Source organism: Siniperca chuatsi, linkage group LG1 (genome assembly GCF_020085105.1).
Source record: "Siniperca chuatsi isolate FFG_IHB_CAS linkage group LG1, ASM2008510v1, whole genome shotgun sequence".
NCBI classification, from domain to species: Eukaryota; Metazoa; Chordata; class Actinopteri; order Centrarchiformes; family Sinipercidae; genus Siniperca; species Siniperca chuatsi.
In genome coordinates, this window is record NC_058042.1 from 5,351,315 (window position 1) to 5,366,563 (window position 15,249).

Sequence of the window (15,249 nt, forward strand, 5' to 3'; positions counted from 1 at the left end):
GTAACTCTGGTTTATTACAACTTGGGTTTAATTTTTGTAGTTTTGGCCATAATTCCTATCTGTAATAATACATTTGTAGTCACCAAACAAAATTAACCAATTATCCTTTAAGTAAAAATTTGATATAGTCAGACTTTTGATATAGTATATTGTATTTCATTGCATGCTACTTAAAGCGATCCTATATAACTTTTACTGAATCTTTTCTGAACGGCCACTGTAATTTCGAAAAATGCTAAAACGTAGTGTAAAGAATAGTCATGGAGTCAGTGAACTACCCCAATAATGTTAGCTACACCGCAATATCTATCTAAAGTTTGCTAACATTAGCCATAAGCCATAAACTACTGGTCATACCAGACCAAGTACGACTGTAGCAGCAAAATCCCTGAATATTTTGAACTGAGCAAGGGTGCAATTTATCGCTTATGAGTTGAACCTTTCATATATAAAAGATTGAGTGGTCTATTTCTTCTGTCAGAAGTTACATAGTGTTTCTCTAACACTGTAAATATTGTCTAGTTACTTTGCAGATTAAGGTTTTGGATACAAAACATATGATCAATTTATAAAATATATTTCCTTGTTACAGATTAAATAACCCAACAGTTTATAAAAGTAAAATTAGCTTCATCTCAACCAGCGAAAACATTAAAATGCTGCTTACATGTTAATGCATCAGTAATAATAACCCAGTAGTAAAATATATGTATAATACTTTGAAAGGGGTCATTCTGCATAATGAGGACTTTTGCTTTTCATACTTGAGTACATTTTGCTGATAAAACTGATGTATTTTGAGTTAAGTAAAATTTTGAATGCAGGACTTTTACTTGTAATGGAGTTTGATATTGATACTTTAATTTAAGTAAAGGATCTAAGTACTTCTTCCATTGCTGACTATGTTAAAATCCTGCCCAGTTCTGACATTAATTCCTTTTAAAGAATCCAGAATTGAGATGATGCACAAAGCATCCGTCGTGGTGAGGTGTCGCTTCTTGTTTGCCGTTCTGTCTGCGCTCAAGCAGAGAAACAAAATCCCATGGCGTCCTCAGTCGATTACACAGTAATTGTGGTCATTGTAGCGGATTCCATCCTGACAGGTTGACTGTGTAATGTGACAGGAATGTCTCAGAGGAAACTTAATAGCATCTGGAGTCGAAGCTTTGAGGCTATGACATCACCCTCCTCACTGAGTTTTCTTATTAACTTCATTGGTGAAGAATCTCGCAGTTGACCTCTGTTCTGAAGGATTTCTTAATCTACTTTATTCTCTAAAATTTTCTTTCTCTGTGTCTGTTGTGCGTTCTCCTTCCTGTCTTCCATCAGTCCCCTCTCCTCCCCCTCCGCTAGCCCTATATTCAGCCGAAACACGCTACCTCGGAAGCAGGACAGGTAAATGTACCTGTGTGTAGTGTTAGGCTTCTGGTGAAACAGCTGTGGAGGTTCCTATTAAACCGCCACCTGCTGCCATACAGAGAGCATCACAAAGAACCACAGAGAGAAGCTCTGTGTGCTAGCTTGTTGTATTTATGGTTTTTCTGTGGAAGTGTGTCGCTCTGTGTGGTAGTTTGTGGTTATTTTTAGGACCTCTAGCTCCTGTATGAATGGAAATTTATGAGAGAGTGTAAATGTGAGGTTGTCTGTGTGGATGTTGGCAGCTTCAGTGTTTTTGTTCAGTGGTCAACTCTAGCCTGTTATGACTGTTTACATACTGCCACCTTGTGGTAGAGTTTGTATGTGCAGATTTACTCAATAGCATGAGCATAGGATGTTTATTATTGATTTTACACTGCAAAAATCTCAATCTTAATGAATGTTTTACTCTTTCTGAGCCCTAAAAGATTAAGATAATCAGCCCAGTACCATGAGACAAATGAAACCGTTTATAGAAAGAACTTTCTATAATCAAGTGTCATTTTTCTTTATTCCAGTGTAGCGATCTGTCTTTCAAGAAAATGTTTTTAACAGTTTGAGAGAGGCAGAAAAGAGTTTTAAGACTGAGTAAAAGTCTAAAATTACTTGGCAAGATGGATATTTTTTGCAGTGTATAAGTTAGGATGTATTAGTGTCAATAAGAAAAATGTCTTTGCAGGTTGAAAATAGTATTAGGTAGCCTTTGAGAGATGCAGCCAGATGTTTCCTTGCCTCCCTGCTTCCTTTGCTTTCCTCCTCTGAAGTGTTTCTCTCCCACAGCGGGCCACACTGTGGTAGAAACACTCTGCCTAAGAAGGGACTCAGGTACTGACTTCACTTCCTGCTGGACATGTTGCGCTTTTTTGCACACTGGTTCACCAAATTGTCTTTTTTTCTTTCTTTATTTCTGCGTCTACATTCACTCTTCGAGGCTTGTGCTCACGCTTTTAAAAATGCTTCTGAAGTTTTTGTTTGGCACTTGGCACGTGTTGTTGTGTTGTGCTTCTGTGAAGAGGCATGTCACTTTGTCGTCGTACAGAGCTATCCCTGTGTTATGCTGTAGCAGGCTTGATTTTGGGGGTCAATCTTTGTTTGGCTTCTTTTCTGCTTTTTTCACCAGTTTCTGTTGCTCACAACTGAGAATCAGTCTATGTTCACGCTGTTGTAATTCCTTATTTCAGTGTCTGATTCATTGAATGTTAGATCACAGCTACTAATCTAGCTGCTTAAGAGGAGAAATCCACCTCACTGATTGTAAAAAGTCAGAAAAATCTGAATCCAGATCAACTTGTCCTGTAAAAACACATAATCCACACTGCATCTGTTCTGTTTTGTGTCCTCATTCCACTTTAACCTTTTGTTTGACTTCCTGTAGGTATGGGCCATCCCCACAGCTGAGAGGCCATGAGGAGGCCCGTGATTGGCTGCGCTCCCACTCCACCAGCGGGCTGCAGGACTCAGCCATTAACTCCCCGTTCTCCCCCGGCTCCAGCCTCACCTCCCCCTCTGGCACTCGCTTCAACTTTGGACAGCTCGGTACGCCCCATAAGCCACCAAAACCCAGCACTCCATGTGTGTTTCCTTTAATCATTAAGCAATTCATTTGTTCTCCGTTGGTTGAGACAAACTGAAGCCTATGAAACTATTTCAGAACTCAGTGCATAAACTCAAACCACACTGCCATCAAGCTAAACCCAAGGTTGTTAAAAGTTAGTTAAAAACAAGTTGACAATTAGGAGGTGGCAGTTTTTCAAGTGAGAGAAATTACCATTGCTCTTATTCTACATTTAACTTCATTTACTTTCTGTTTGATGCATATGGCTCTAGTCATATCATTATACTCTATATTATCAGTGGATGGACAGAAAAATGATAGATTAATCATTTAAGACATTTCTCAAGCTTTTTTCAGCCTCTCAAATGTGAGTAGTTGTTTCTTAGTTAACTTAATATATTGGCTTTCGGACTCTTGGTCAGTCAAAACCAGCAATTTAAAGGTTCTACCTTGGACTCTGGGAAATCCTAATGGCCATTTTTCACAGTTTTCTGACATTTTATAGACTAAACAATAAATCCAAAAAAAAAATATATATATCAAAAATGAAAAAGATTATTTTCTTGACTTATATCATTTAATATATCATTTTCACAGCATCCAGCCCGACCTCAGCAGCTCAGATCAACCTCGCCAGTCTGCGCAACAACAGTCTGACCAATCAGGACGTCTCCTTTGACCCTTGTGGCGACAACCGACTGAGAAACTCCTGCATGTCACTTGACGAGAAGACTCGCACCATGAGCAGATCGGGCTCCTTCAGGGACGGCTTTGAGGAAGGTAAGAGGAGACAACAGGAGGGTGGATGGATGGATATAGGACAACTGTATTGAATATTCAGGGACTCTGTGTGAGTCCTGGCCATGTTTTCTTCAGATGTTTGGTGAAATCTGTAATTAGGTGTAATCCTTTTCCAAGACCTGCATGCCTCCATCTCTCTATGACTCTGAAGCCTCCCCTTCCTTATTCCACATCCCCGTGCCAAAGGAATTATTATTCCATTTGTTTAGAGAACATTAGGACGGATTACAACCGCTCGTCTAAGAAAAGCCCTCTATCCCCTTAGAAATCCATAATCAGCTTTGGTGTGGCTTTGTTTCTTCATAAGCTTGTTTATTGGGAAAAGTACCCAGCCGTGCTTTTCCCACCAGCAGGCAGACTCCCCGCTCAGGCGAGGTCGCTCCACTGAAGCTGCTCAATCCTTAGGGCCATAGAAACACAGCGCTTTGATTTAGAGGAACAAACTAAGACTGGGAGTGAGGTAGGCGTAGTATTGTGTTGAAAATGGTTCTCTTAAAAGGAAAATCCAGTCTTAAACACTTAAATAATGATAAAAAGCAATCGTTGGTAGTGAACATGTATTTCAGCAAACTACAATATAAATAATAAACCACAATGTAAACAGTTAACCACAAGAGAAGGCAGCCTCAAGACATTTTTTGCAAGTGAAGTGCACAAGGCTCAATTTTTCATGATGACAAAAAACAGTTTTTATCTCAGCCTGTGTAATCAACAGGTAAATCCAAAAAGTTTACACTCCTTTCAAGGTTGTCAAAAGGTATTTTAGGAAATGTAGTTAATTGTAAAACTTAAAGTCACAGATGAACATCACAGACTGATATACACCTGACAGAGTAAAGAGATCCAAAGACAGATTTTGTCCTGCAGAGTGAAGGGGAGATGAATACAGAGGAAAAGGGCAACATGAGAGACGGAGTTGGAGAATAAATCCAGTGACACTGAAACTGGTTTTGTAAACGCGCCTTGAGGGGAATCAGCTAGGTGCATGTTCTGGTAACCTGGTAAATCCAGACTCCAACTTGAGAGCTTAGTTTTCTTTACCAGATTCTGAAAAACATCCTCTGAGAGTCAGTTCAGCCTGACCAGGTGTGTACATGATTCAATACATCACCGTTTGGCGCATCTTGCCTTCCTTGTGCTTTTATCTGAGTATATAATATATAGGACAGGTGTTTCAAATTACCGATTTCACAGGTGAATCAATATAAACATTCTGTGTCCGTAAAGAGGTCATTCATACCCCTGCTACATCAATATGTCCACATTCTCACAAACAAGAAAATCATTTAGATGCTCACCTTCAAATTAACCAATAAGTGTTCAGATGGACACGTGGAGGTTCAAGCTCAACAGGCATTTGCTTGAGACAAAGATATTTGTCTCAAGCAAATGCCTGTTGAGCTTTTCCTGGTATTGTGAAGCTATTATATAAATGTTCAGGTAGCACACACCTAATGTGCACATGCACAGTAACACAGACACAAACTCATTATTATTGCGCAGTAGCATATCTGTCTCACTCTCTCTTTCCCAGCTCCATGAGTCTGTCTTCACTTTCAGAAGAGGAGATAATTACAGGAATCACAGTGAGAGGCGTGAGAGAGATGACATACAAAAAAACCTCCAACATAACTTTCTCTCTCCCTCTTTGTGTGTGTGTGTTACATCGCAGTGTGTAGGTCTGCAAGGAGATGCGGTTTGTGTGTACATGTGTATGTTGCTGAGGTGTAGGGTTACCCGACCGTTGTTAGATTAACAGGGCAAAAATCACATCATCCACCCAACACTTTGTCAGACCTGTCTTGAGAGCAACACCACAACACACAACTCACTTCCTCCCCTCCCCGGAAACCCTCCCACTCACCTTTATATTTGCTCACTTTCTTCTTAAGTATGTTGAAACCATATTTTCCAATAAATACATATTGACAGTTTATATACTTATCTCTTAGAGATAGATGGTCCAAAAGTATAAACTGAGATTAATGATGTTTACATTTGTAATTACCACCACCTTTCTGTTCCCATTTTCTGCACACTATGAGCATAGCTGAAGTCATTAGGGATATTTTCTTCTTTTAGAAGAAGCAATGTCCTGCGTTATATTCTCGAACAGTATGTAAAACAACATCTACTAATGCATAATGCATTATAGTAAACAGGAAGAAGCTTCTGTTTTATCCTTATTTTGTGCTGAGCCTTTGTCTCTCATTTTACTAGGGGTGGGAGTCAAATGGTAACTCAAGGTGCAATAGTATCATGATTAGAATGGTATCTCAATACATGCGACTGCAATATTATGACAGTCGTCTGCAATACATCACAATATCTGCGTTAAAATTGCTGTCAGTTTTGCAGAATGTTATAGACAACTGAGGTTAAAGAAAGTACAGATTCTCAATGCTAACACAAACAGCAACATGTACACATGCGCCATCAATAAAAGTTCAAATAGCGCAAAATGCTGAAGAGCCAGAAATCAGAACAATTAGAAAGAGATAAAATATTTCTAGTAAAAGAAAAAGAAAACAACTCTACCTGAGAGCAACTCGTCTTTCCATCTTGTATAAAATATATATTTATATATTTAACAAGCAAATTTCCATAAAATCAACACCAACATCAACAAATGACCCTGTGAGTCCAAAAAGCACAACCCACATTTGGTGAAAACAATGACGGGCCAACTTGGTACCAGTTTGTTGCTAATATCTCACAAGATCACAGAACATAAAATACCATAGTGATTATTATTCGCCCACACAGGAAGAAATGAAAATAATCTAACTAAAATGGAAGGAGTGTCTGTCTGTATGTATGTCCTTCGATTTTCTCGACAACCGTTATTCCGATCAACTTCACACTTGGTGGGTGTATTGCTGAGGACCCAAGGAAGTGCAGTGTCAAGTATGAAGTTGTTTGGACAAGCGGTTCTTGAGAAAGCTGCAATACTGGAGGCCAAGCAATTGGCCCGTATCGAATGGGCATTGCACTAGTCCCTCAAAAAACATGTCGCTTAAAAAACCTTATTATCGGTTCTAGGGCTGCAACTAACCATTATTTTTATTATTGATTAATTGATTAATCAAGAAAATAATCTGCAGCTTAATTGTTTTGTATAAAAATGTCAAAAAATGCCCAATATCAATTCCCACAACCCAAAGTCCCGTCTTCGTTTGTCTTGTTTTTGAGAAGCTGGAACCAGGGAATGTTTTATTTTCTGTCAGTCGACTAATCAAGTATTTGTTGCAGCTCTCTTCAGGTCTAAAAACAACGACACGTACACAGGAGGGTACACGTCGTACAAGTACACGTTAAAAGATCTCATCACAGATGACCCGCACAAACTGATTGATGAGATCCAAACCAGACAGCACAGTAAATCTAAATTAATATTCTCCTTTTCATGTGGCTCCCAGCACACCTTGCTGTCTAGACCAAATTTAGACAAGTGAGTCCTCAGTAAACTGTCTGTTCCCTGTGAGGTGAATGAATGAATCTGCTGTGATCAACCCATCCTCTCTGTGTGGTTGATGACATCACACTGCTGATCCTTTCTGATCTGCTCTCAGGCAGGAAACAGTGCTGGTGTTGTGTCCCGGCCTGTGATGTGTGATTAGTGGCTGAGTCATTAGCAGAAAAATGCTCAGGCTGTCATTAGTTGCGCCACAGCCCGATGTAACGTGTAGTGTAGTTTTTATCTTTATGACCGCAGAGCTGCACTCATTGTGTTCAGGAGGAGGCGGGTAGACGAGTCGGGGCGGGCTGGAGGAACTGGGAACACTGGGAGGAACAGTGTTGGGTGGGCAGGGTGGGTGGTTTGTGTGGGGAGACTGTGGGGGGTCTGTTGATAATCAGGGCACTGTTGTGTGTACAGATGTACTTTCTAATCCCAACTTTTACTTGTGTTTTTTTTTCTCTTTAGTTCATGGATCATCCCTGTCTTTGGTCTCCAGCACGTCTTCCATTTACTCCACAGTGAGTACACAAAACATCAAGAGTTAATTATATGAATTCTTTTTCACTCCTGGTTTACCTTCAATACTGATACAGTAGAGAAGCAATGGGGTTATTTTCTTTTTGTTTTGTCATTACATAGTTTGTCCATTAGAGAGCACTGACAAGTTGATTTTTCTGTAACTGTAAAATATCCCGCTCAGGACATGTCTCGGTCACAAACCTTTAATAACCAAATTTAAGGGATCAATAATGTTTGTTTCTCTGGTGGCCCAGTGATTAGGACACATATCATGTAACCGCAATGTCCCCGGTTCAAGTCCAACCGGGATCTTTGCTGCATATTGTACCATCATTCTCCTCATGTTTCCTGTCTCATTCTCCACTGTAAACTGTGTAACAAAGACCAAAATTACAAAAAAAAAATATTTCGATGTTTTTGTCTCTCAAATATTGATATTGGTATCATAAAATACAGATATATGTATGTCTGGCTCTACTTCAAAGTATAAAATTAAACATTATGCATTAAATTCACACATTTAATAAAGCGTTAATCAGCTCTATTAATTGACCCTGAGAGAGAAAAAACAACACTATAAAAGTGCTGTGTATTAAACAGCCTGTACTGTTCTGGCATGTAAACTGCAACATCTTATTATTATTCTTCAGTTCAGATAGCTCCACAATTCACGTAGAAACCGAACCAAACTGTTTTTTGCTTTTGCAATTAAGAAATATTGAGTATTTGAGTTAGCAAATACACTGTTACACATTTACCCTTTAATACATCCAGATATCTGACTCACTGAACACCCTGTGAGAAAACAGTCACACAGGCAAAGTTGGGACAGCCCACATGTATACACATTGGCCATTCACAGCATAGCTCCTCCTCTCTGTGGGCTGGTTTACTCACCTGGCCAGGTGTAGCAGAAAAACTTTCAGACATTGGATCCCTGCTCGGCACTAGCTGGTGCTTTAAGCCTGAGAGTCACAGGTTTGAAATCAGAGGGGGGAGAGAGTGCAGGGAAAATGATGGCGACTTTATCGCTGACGGGCACCGTCACGTCCTGGCAACAAACGGTAAGGATGAGAAGAAGGACTGTTGCAGGTGCAGGAGTACTTCATTCTGCTTTTTTCTCTGTTGGAGTTAAATACAGCTGTAAGTCAACCATATAATTACACAGAACATATAATCTGAGATATTGTTTCTTTATCAGTAAACTAAGGGAAAGCTGACATGTCTGTCTGAGGCTCCCCAAAGGTGGATTCATATCTGAAAAACTAATCTAATGTTTGGAAATTCCACACCAACACCTTGAAAACCAATTTTGCTGCATATATTTCAACTTTGGATTTCCTTTCTTCTGTTAATTGTTGTTTATTGCTCGTCTCTCCACCAAAATAGCATGTAAATGGCCGGCTTAACTACCATGATGTTGATAGCTCATGGGGTTGTTTTTGTATGGTTAGTGCTGGTCCGGGATTTTGCATCACAGAGTGAGATCTCTGTGTTTTGTCTGCGTTTCTAAGACAGGCTGCTCTGTTTGTGTATCTAGAATCAACTGGTCATATGTGCGTGATTGACAGATCTGTGTGGGTGTGCAGACCATGTGTGAACAGCCACTTTGTAAACCACCCACTCATGCCACATGAGCTTACACACTGCTACACATGCACAGACACATAGGCTGTGGAAACCTGTTTTCGTGCTTAGTGGTTGGTTGATGGAACCACATAAAAAATGATTATCAGCTGTTCTGCTTTGTTGCTTCTGTCACAACACAACCGCTGTGTTCAGGCCTCCCATAGGCCTTAAAACTACTTACAGATTGTGAATTTATTTATTATAGAAAAGCACCCAGAGAGCACATACCTCCACCAAACTTTTTGTCTGCATTAGAATGCATATAGTGATCAAATTTCATGGGATACATGAGCCAGATTTGTTAATTCAGAAGTAAGTGCAGATGTTCATAGTGAAAATGTTCAAAAATATATCTCACAATGTTTAAAAAATCCTGGATATGCACCACAATCTTAAACATTCCTCCAAGTTTGGCTGAAAAGAGATATCCTGCTCATAAAACAGACAAGAACATAACCTATTTGGTGAGTGTAATATTGCTTAAATGAGTGACGTCTTCATTGTTTGTGTCTCTTTGAAAAATAATCATCAAATCTATCAATTTTGAGAATTGAGACAATCGTTGTGTTTTTGATACTACCACTGGATGGTGCCAAAGTAAGACATTTTAAAATTATGGACATTAAACATTTAAATACATTTTAGCTACAAATGAGCCAGTTTTGCAGCTGGACCACTCTCTACAAACAAGCTGTAAAAACAGCTCCAGTCAGGTTAAGAAAAAAAGCCCATTTCCAGATGCAGTTTCATTGCCCGGTGCAGCCTGTTTACATGTAAATGTGGGTGTTGCATGTTTCACTGTTTTGGTGAACAACAGCAGCAGCGGCAGGGTGTTGTGTTCGTGCGAGCATTTGTTTTGCCTGCTCTTACTCTATATGCATTTTCCTACCTGTCTTTTCTTACTATTGTTCTGTGTGCAGCCGATGGAGACAATGGGACTCTCTCTCTCTCTCACACACACACATCTCAGTAAAATGCCTTCAGGAGGATATCTCTGCTTTCCAGACATATTACACCAGACAATCTCCTCCAGTTTATAAAGCTCGTCTCCATGGAGCTAATAAATCAAACAGGAGTCAGGATATGTGCATGGGACATAGTCTGACCTCCGGCAGCTTGAACTGCTCTTCTTTGTCATTAAAGCATGTCAGAATTCAGTCAGGACGTCCTCTAACGATTTTCTCTTCTTCTGATGTTTGTTTTTACAGAATGAGGAGAAGTCACAGTCGGAGGTAAGCGTCAGCCCGCCCACAGCACTTCTATCCTGTGTTTAATTTTCTACGTGCAGTTGCTGGACTTGTTGGAACATGGGTGTTTTCACAGTTGTATCTAGTTACACGTGTAACTGTATTGTGACTGACCCTGTAACAGGCTCTTGTTCCTCTCTGAACTGTGTACACCTGTATGTGCTCTTTTATGCATCCACTGTGCTTCATCTCTTAACCTGAACATATCAGAGCTTCAATCTGGGAGCCTCCCTCATTTGTGGCTGCAGGGTTTTTTGTTTTTTTTTCCATTATGCTTCTAGATGCGTGTGTATGTGTGTTTGGCATTGCATGCTTTTATGGCGCTGGTATGTATGCTTTTGTTTTGGTGGTTTTTGATGTCGTGCTTCTTTACGTCCTCAGATCCGCAAACTGCGCCGGGAGCTGGACGCCTCCCAGGAAAAAGTTTCCGCCCTGACGACACAGCTGAGTGCCAATGTAAGTAAACAAGCATGCAAACACACACACACACCTGGACAAACTTATTTGGACATGTACACTGTATCCTTGCACTGTTTATCATGCCATGAATTTAATCACTAATATGCTCATTAAAAACTCTTTGCAACTTTGCCCAAAAATGTACAACTGAACAAGAATAAGAGTCTACTGCCACGAAAGCTGCTCTATGAGGATGTACTTTGGCACAGCAATGCTTTGAGCTAAATACTAACTTCAACATGTTAACATGCTGATGTAAAGCAGGTAATGTTTACCATGATCACCATCTTAGTTTAGTGTGTTAGCGTGCTAACGTTTGCTAATTAGCACGAAACACAAAGTACAGATGAGGCTGAAGGGAATGTCATTAGTTTTGTAGGTAGCGTTAAACCAAAGTATTGGTATACAATATTGGTATACAATTAAAAATGTACGCTGATGATAGCGATGACATTCCAACTATAATTATTAGCTGTTGAAAGTGAAAATGAAAATATATGTTAACAACATGCCGTGACCTGAAGCAGACTAAAATGTATTGTTGTTTTGCCAAAAGACAGACTCAGTAAAATTTGACCCTCTGTTTCTCTCAAACACCCAAACAAGTATGTTTTGTGATAATCATCAAATACTGAAAAGATAGCTCCCACAGTGCACTTTACTCCAAGAAGGTGTAATTTTACATCTGGCAGAACCATCAGAAAATCTCTTTGAGCGTCTCCAGACACGATCCTATCTGCCACCCTACCTTCTGTATTGCTCAAGTTTCGCCACGCTTGTAATCTGCTGCCTGAGTCAGTGCACGCTGGTGGTTTAACTTGGGATTAGAGATATGGAAGGAAGGCAAAGGTGTTAGATTACAGCAGCGAATCAAGTCTCAGCACACTGCTGAGGGACTGTCCCAGATGTGGACTGAAGATTTACAGCTAATGATGCCTGGATACAAGAAGGTGTGGTGTGAGTGTTGAAAGACAGAAAAACAGACAGAAAACAGAGCAGTTGGTAGTGGGGGGTCATGAGGTGGGATGTAGGGTGTGAAGGAGGCGATTTGTTCAAATATTTGATTACACGCTGCAGACAGATGATGAATTATCCGAACACACCTTGAAGCCCCCAAGGCCGAGAATTTAAGAACATCTTCTGCTGCAAAAAGTCACGACTTGAATCACACATCAGTCACACTTACTCAACTCTCTCACACACTTCCTGCAGGCATCATTTATACTGGTAAAGTCTAAAGTCGAATACATCAATACATCATACAATATAGTGATGGATGACAGCGCTCACCCTTGTTTAACAGGTGTGTTTAAACCAGCAAAATCAAGAGTTTTCAAAACGTTTAGACTGCTTACTTGTTGTGTATGTATTCATTCCAAATTTGAATTATTTAGTTTCTTTTGACATGTGATGCTTATCTTCTGTCAACATGTTCCTTGGAAATCTGCTTGTTTTACTTGTTTGCACCCAATCCCATTTACCTAGTCTGAAGCCTCCCATGTTGTTATCACTTTGTCAGAAAGTCAAGTTGATTTATTCTTACACTATCTGTACACTATCGGAGCCAGAAATCCGTCAAATCAAGTTAGAACATAAAAATCACCCCAGCTGTAGTCAAAAGAGGTTTACGCGAAGATGGCTTTGTGTTGTCATCAGTACTGTCTTGGGCCTTAGCATGACTGGATGGATTTAGCTCCGAGGACTGTTTTTGGTAAAGATGATATTTGGCTTCAGTGTTGTGTGGGAACTTGTCCAAAGTTGACCTACAGGGGATAATCATTTATCACAGGGTGTTATTATTTTGCACGATTATTTGGATTTGGTTATGTTTTCATTTTGGTTTGAAGATTACTTGACTGATGTAATGTTTGTTTTAGCCCCAAGGTTGAAGCAGTTGTGTCGACAGCTCTCGTATTTTCTCAGCTCAAGGTCTCTGCTGGTTATCTCAGCTCAGTGGAGACGTCTTCAGTCCCTCATATTCTTAAAACAAGTCTCTCCACATTCATTCAGGCATTAGCAGTCTAGTGAGCTCTGTGCAGTTAGTACCCTTAGCTTATTGTCAGGGAATGAGCCTCCAGCTGACTCCCTTTCCATGGCGTCTAACAGACGTCAACCTGCAGCGAGCAGCACAGGCTCTGGCTCCCCTTACACTTTAACCCCTCAGCAGCCAGTGGGGGGAAACCACTGAGATGCGATCTAGGCTTGATTCCTCTCAGTATGGATACATCTTTAGAAGAGGTTTATGAGAAAACCTTTTCTCTTTGCAGAGTAAGACTATTGGAGTCTTATGTTTTTGTTGTTTTTATCTTTATGCTTTTTAAAGTTGGAGGTTTTGACTTCACTCAGTGTTGTTAGCCAGATATCTGAAAGTTACAGGTGAAATTTGGCTGAAGTGTGGTGGACAGATCTTTCTTGGACACCTGATTAGGTTCTGGGAGAATTTGCGCTTAGCCATAATTATTTTGCTGTTTTATATTCTAGTTGGAAATTCTATAATATGGAACTTATGGATTGCATGTGGTATTTCATTAGCAAGTCAAACCTGGAAGATGAACGACAAACATGAACATCTAATCAGTCTGCGGCTTTGCAAGGTTGAGAGTTAAGTGTTGGAGGAGGTTTGAGCTCTACAGAGTTCCTGGTTTACATTTTGCTTTTCAAATGATTGGTTGCACAACTTGTTTGTTTCTCCCGCAGGCTCATCTGGTGGCAGCGTTTGAACAGAGTCTGGGCAACATGACCATTAGACTGAAGAGTCTTACCTTGACGGCAGAGCAGAAGGTGAAAACAGCTCCTCTTGTTTTATAACAGACTGTGCTCTATACTAATCAGTGTGCCCATTCAAAGTCACTGCAGTTGATTTGTTGGTTTGATCCTCTTGCCATTTTCTCTGTGTAGGATTCTGAGCTGAATGAGTTGAGGAAGACCATTGAGCTGCTGAAGAAGCAGAACGCTGTTGCTCAGGCTGCCATCAACGGAGTCATCAACACACCTGAACTCACACCTAAAAGGGACAAGACAGGTATAGACAAACACTACGCAAAAAATGGATATTTGAACGCCAAAGTTGATATTTTTAATTCGAGTTTTGTGCCAACATTTTAGAAGTTGACTATAGTAATGCAAAGAAATTAATATTTACACATACAAGATGGCTTCTGCATTCCTGTATGAAGGTCTTGAGGTACAGGTCTGTGAGAAAGGCCATTATAGGACATCTCAATCTGTCGATCCTCAATCGAACCACAAATAAACTACAACATTTTATTGAAAAACAGACATTTCGATGTGACAATGATCTTCCTTTATCAATAAATTGTTGTAGTTGTGAGCTTCGGATGGTTTGTGGGACACTTTGTTGTGTTCTTCTTGTCAGGAGGGAAAAACCTCTGAAACAGTAGGTAAGCAATCTTTTGGGGTTATCAGCATGTTAAAGCAGGATAATGCACTCCACCTATGTAATAACAGGGAACTAGATCCAAAAATTTCACTCTAAAATTAGGAGCCTGTTTTTCTGTAGTCAAATGAAAAGCCTCTATCATATCAAACACTGACTGGTTGATATTTGATATTTAATGAAAGACATATTTCAGCCTAATATATGACAAGCACATACATTTCCTGTCCCTGCCTGTCTCTCCTCAGCTGGCAGTAACGGCAGTCCACAGCAGCAGCCAGACCTGCGCATCAGGAGGCAGCACTCCTCTGACAGCGTCAGCAGCATCACCAGCGCAACCAGCCACTCCAGCGTGGGCTCCAACATGGACGCCGACTCAAAAAACAAGAAGAAGAACAAGAAGAACTGGGTAAGATGCTGGGAATTTAAAGATAATACATTTAGACAGGTGATTTCAGTGTGTGATGCAGCCAGTCAGGACTCATGGTGGTTTGTTTTCTTTGTCTCTGTCTCTCTGTGCATTGTCGTGTGTGTTGGTGTCACATGTTTGGGTTTCTCCCCCTTAGGCTTCTTTCACTGGGGAAAAGGTGAATACACTGAGGATTTTCATAGACTCAGTCCTACCAGTACCAAGTAATGATTCATTTGGTGATTCGCAGGTCAAAAAAACATCCGCCATTTAGGTTAAAACTGGGCTAAATTTGGTTGTAGTAGTCGTCTCTTGACCAGCAAATTACCAAATCATTGCTTACTGGCTAGCGTCTAG

The 15,249-nt window shown here is 40.2% G+C and overlaps 1 protein-coding gene across 16 annotated transcripts in view; it reads left to right on the plus strand.

Annotated features, from left to right (window-relative positions):
• Window positions 1–15,249, plus strand: part of nav2a (neuron navigator 2a) — a 226,694-nt gene that overhangs the window by 197,315 nt on the left and 14,130 nt on the right. For 10 of the 16 annotated variants that reach the window (XM_044223117.1, XM_044222433.1, XM_044222523.1 and 7 more), the window contains 10 exons: window positions 1,330–1,395; window positions 2,197–2,241; window positions 2,792–2,988; window positions 3,569–3,751; window positions 7,698–7,750; window positions 10,589–10,612; window positions 11,009–11,083; window positions 13,784–13,867; window positions 13,985–14,108; window positions 14,732–14,892. In XM_044223117.1, coding sequence (XP_044079052.1) covers window positions 1,330–1,395; window positions 2,197–2,241; window positions 2,792–2,988; window positions 3,569–3,751; window positions 7,698–7,750; window positions 10,589–10,612; window positions 11,009–11,083; window positions 13,784–13,867; window positions 13,985–14,108; window positions 14,732–14,892 — 1,012 coding nt within the window. The remainder of the gene's footprint in view (window positions 1–1,329; window positions 1,396–2,196; window positions 2,242–2,791; window positions 2,989–3,568; window positions 3,752–7,697; window positions 7,751–10,588; window positions 10,613–11,008; window positions 11,084–13,783; window positions 13,868–13,984; window positions 14,109–14,731; window positions 14,893–15,249) is intronic. The other 6 variants (XM_044222608.1, XM_044222694.1, XM_044223686.1 and 3 more) reach the window with 4 other exon arrangements.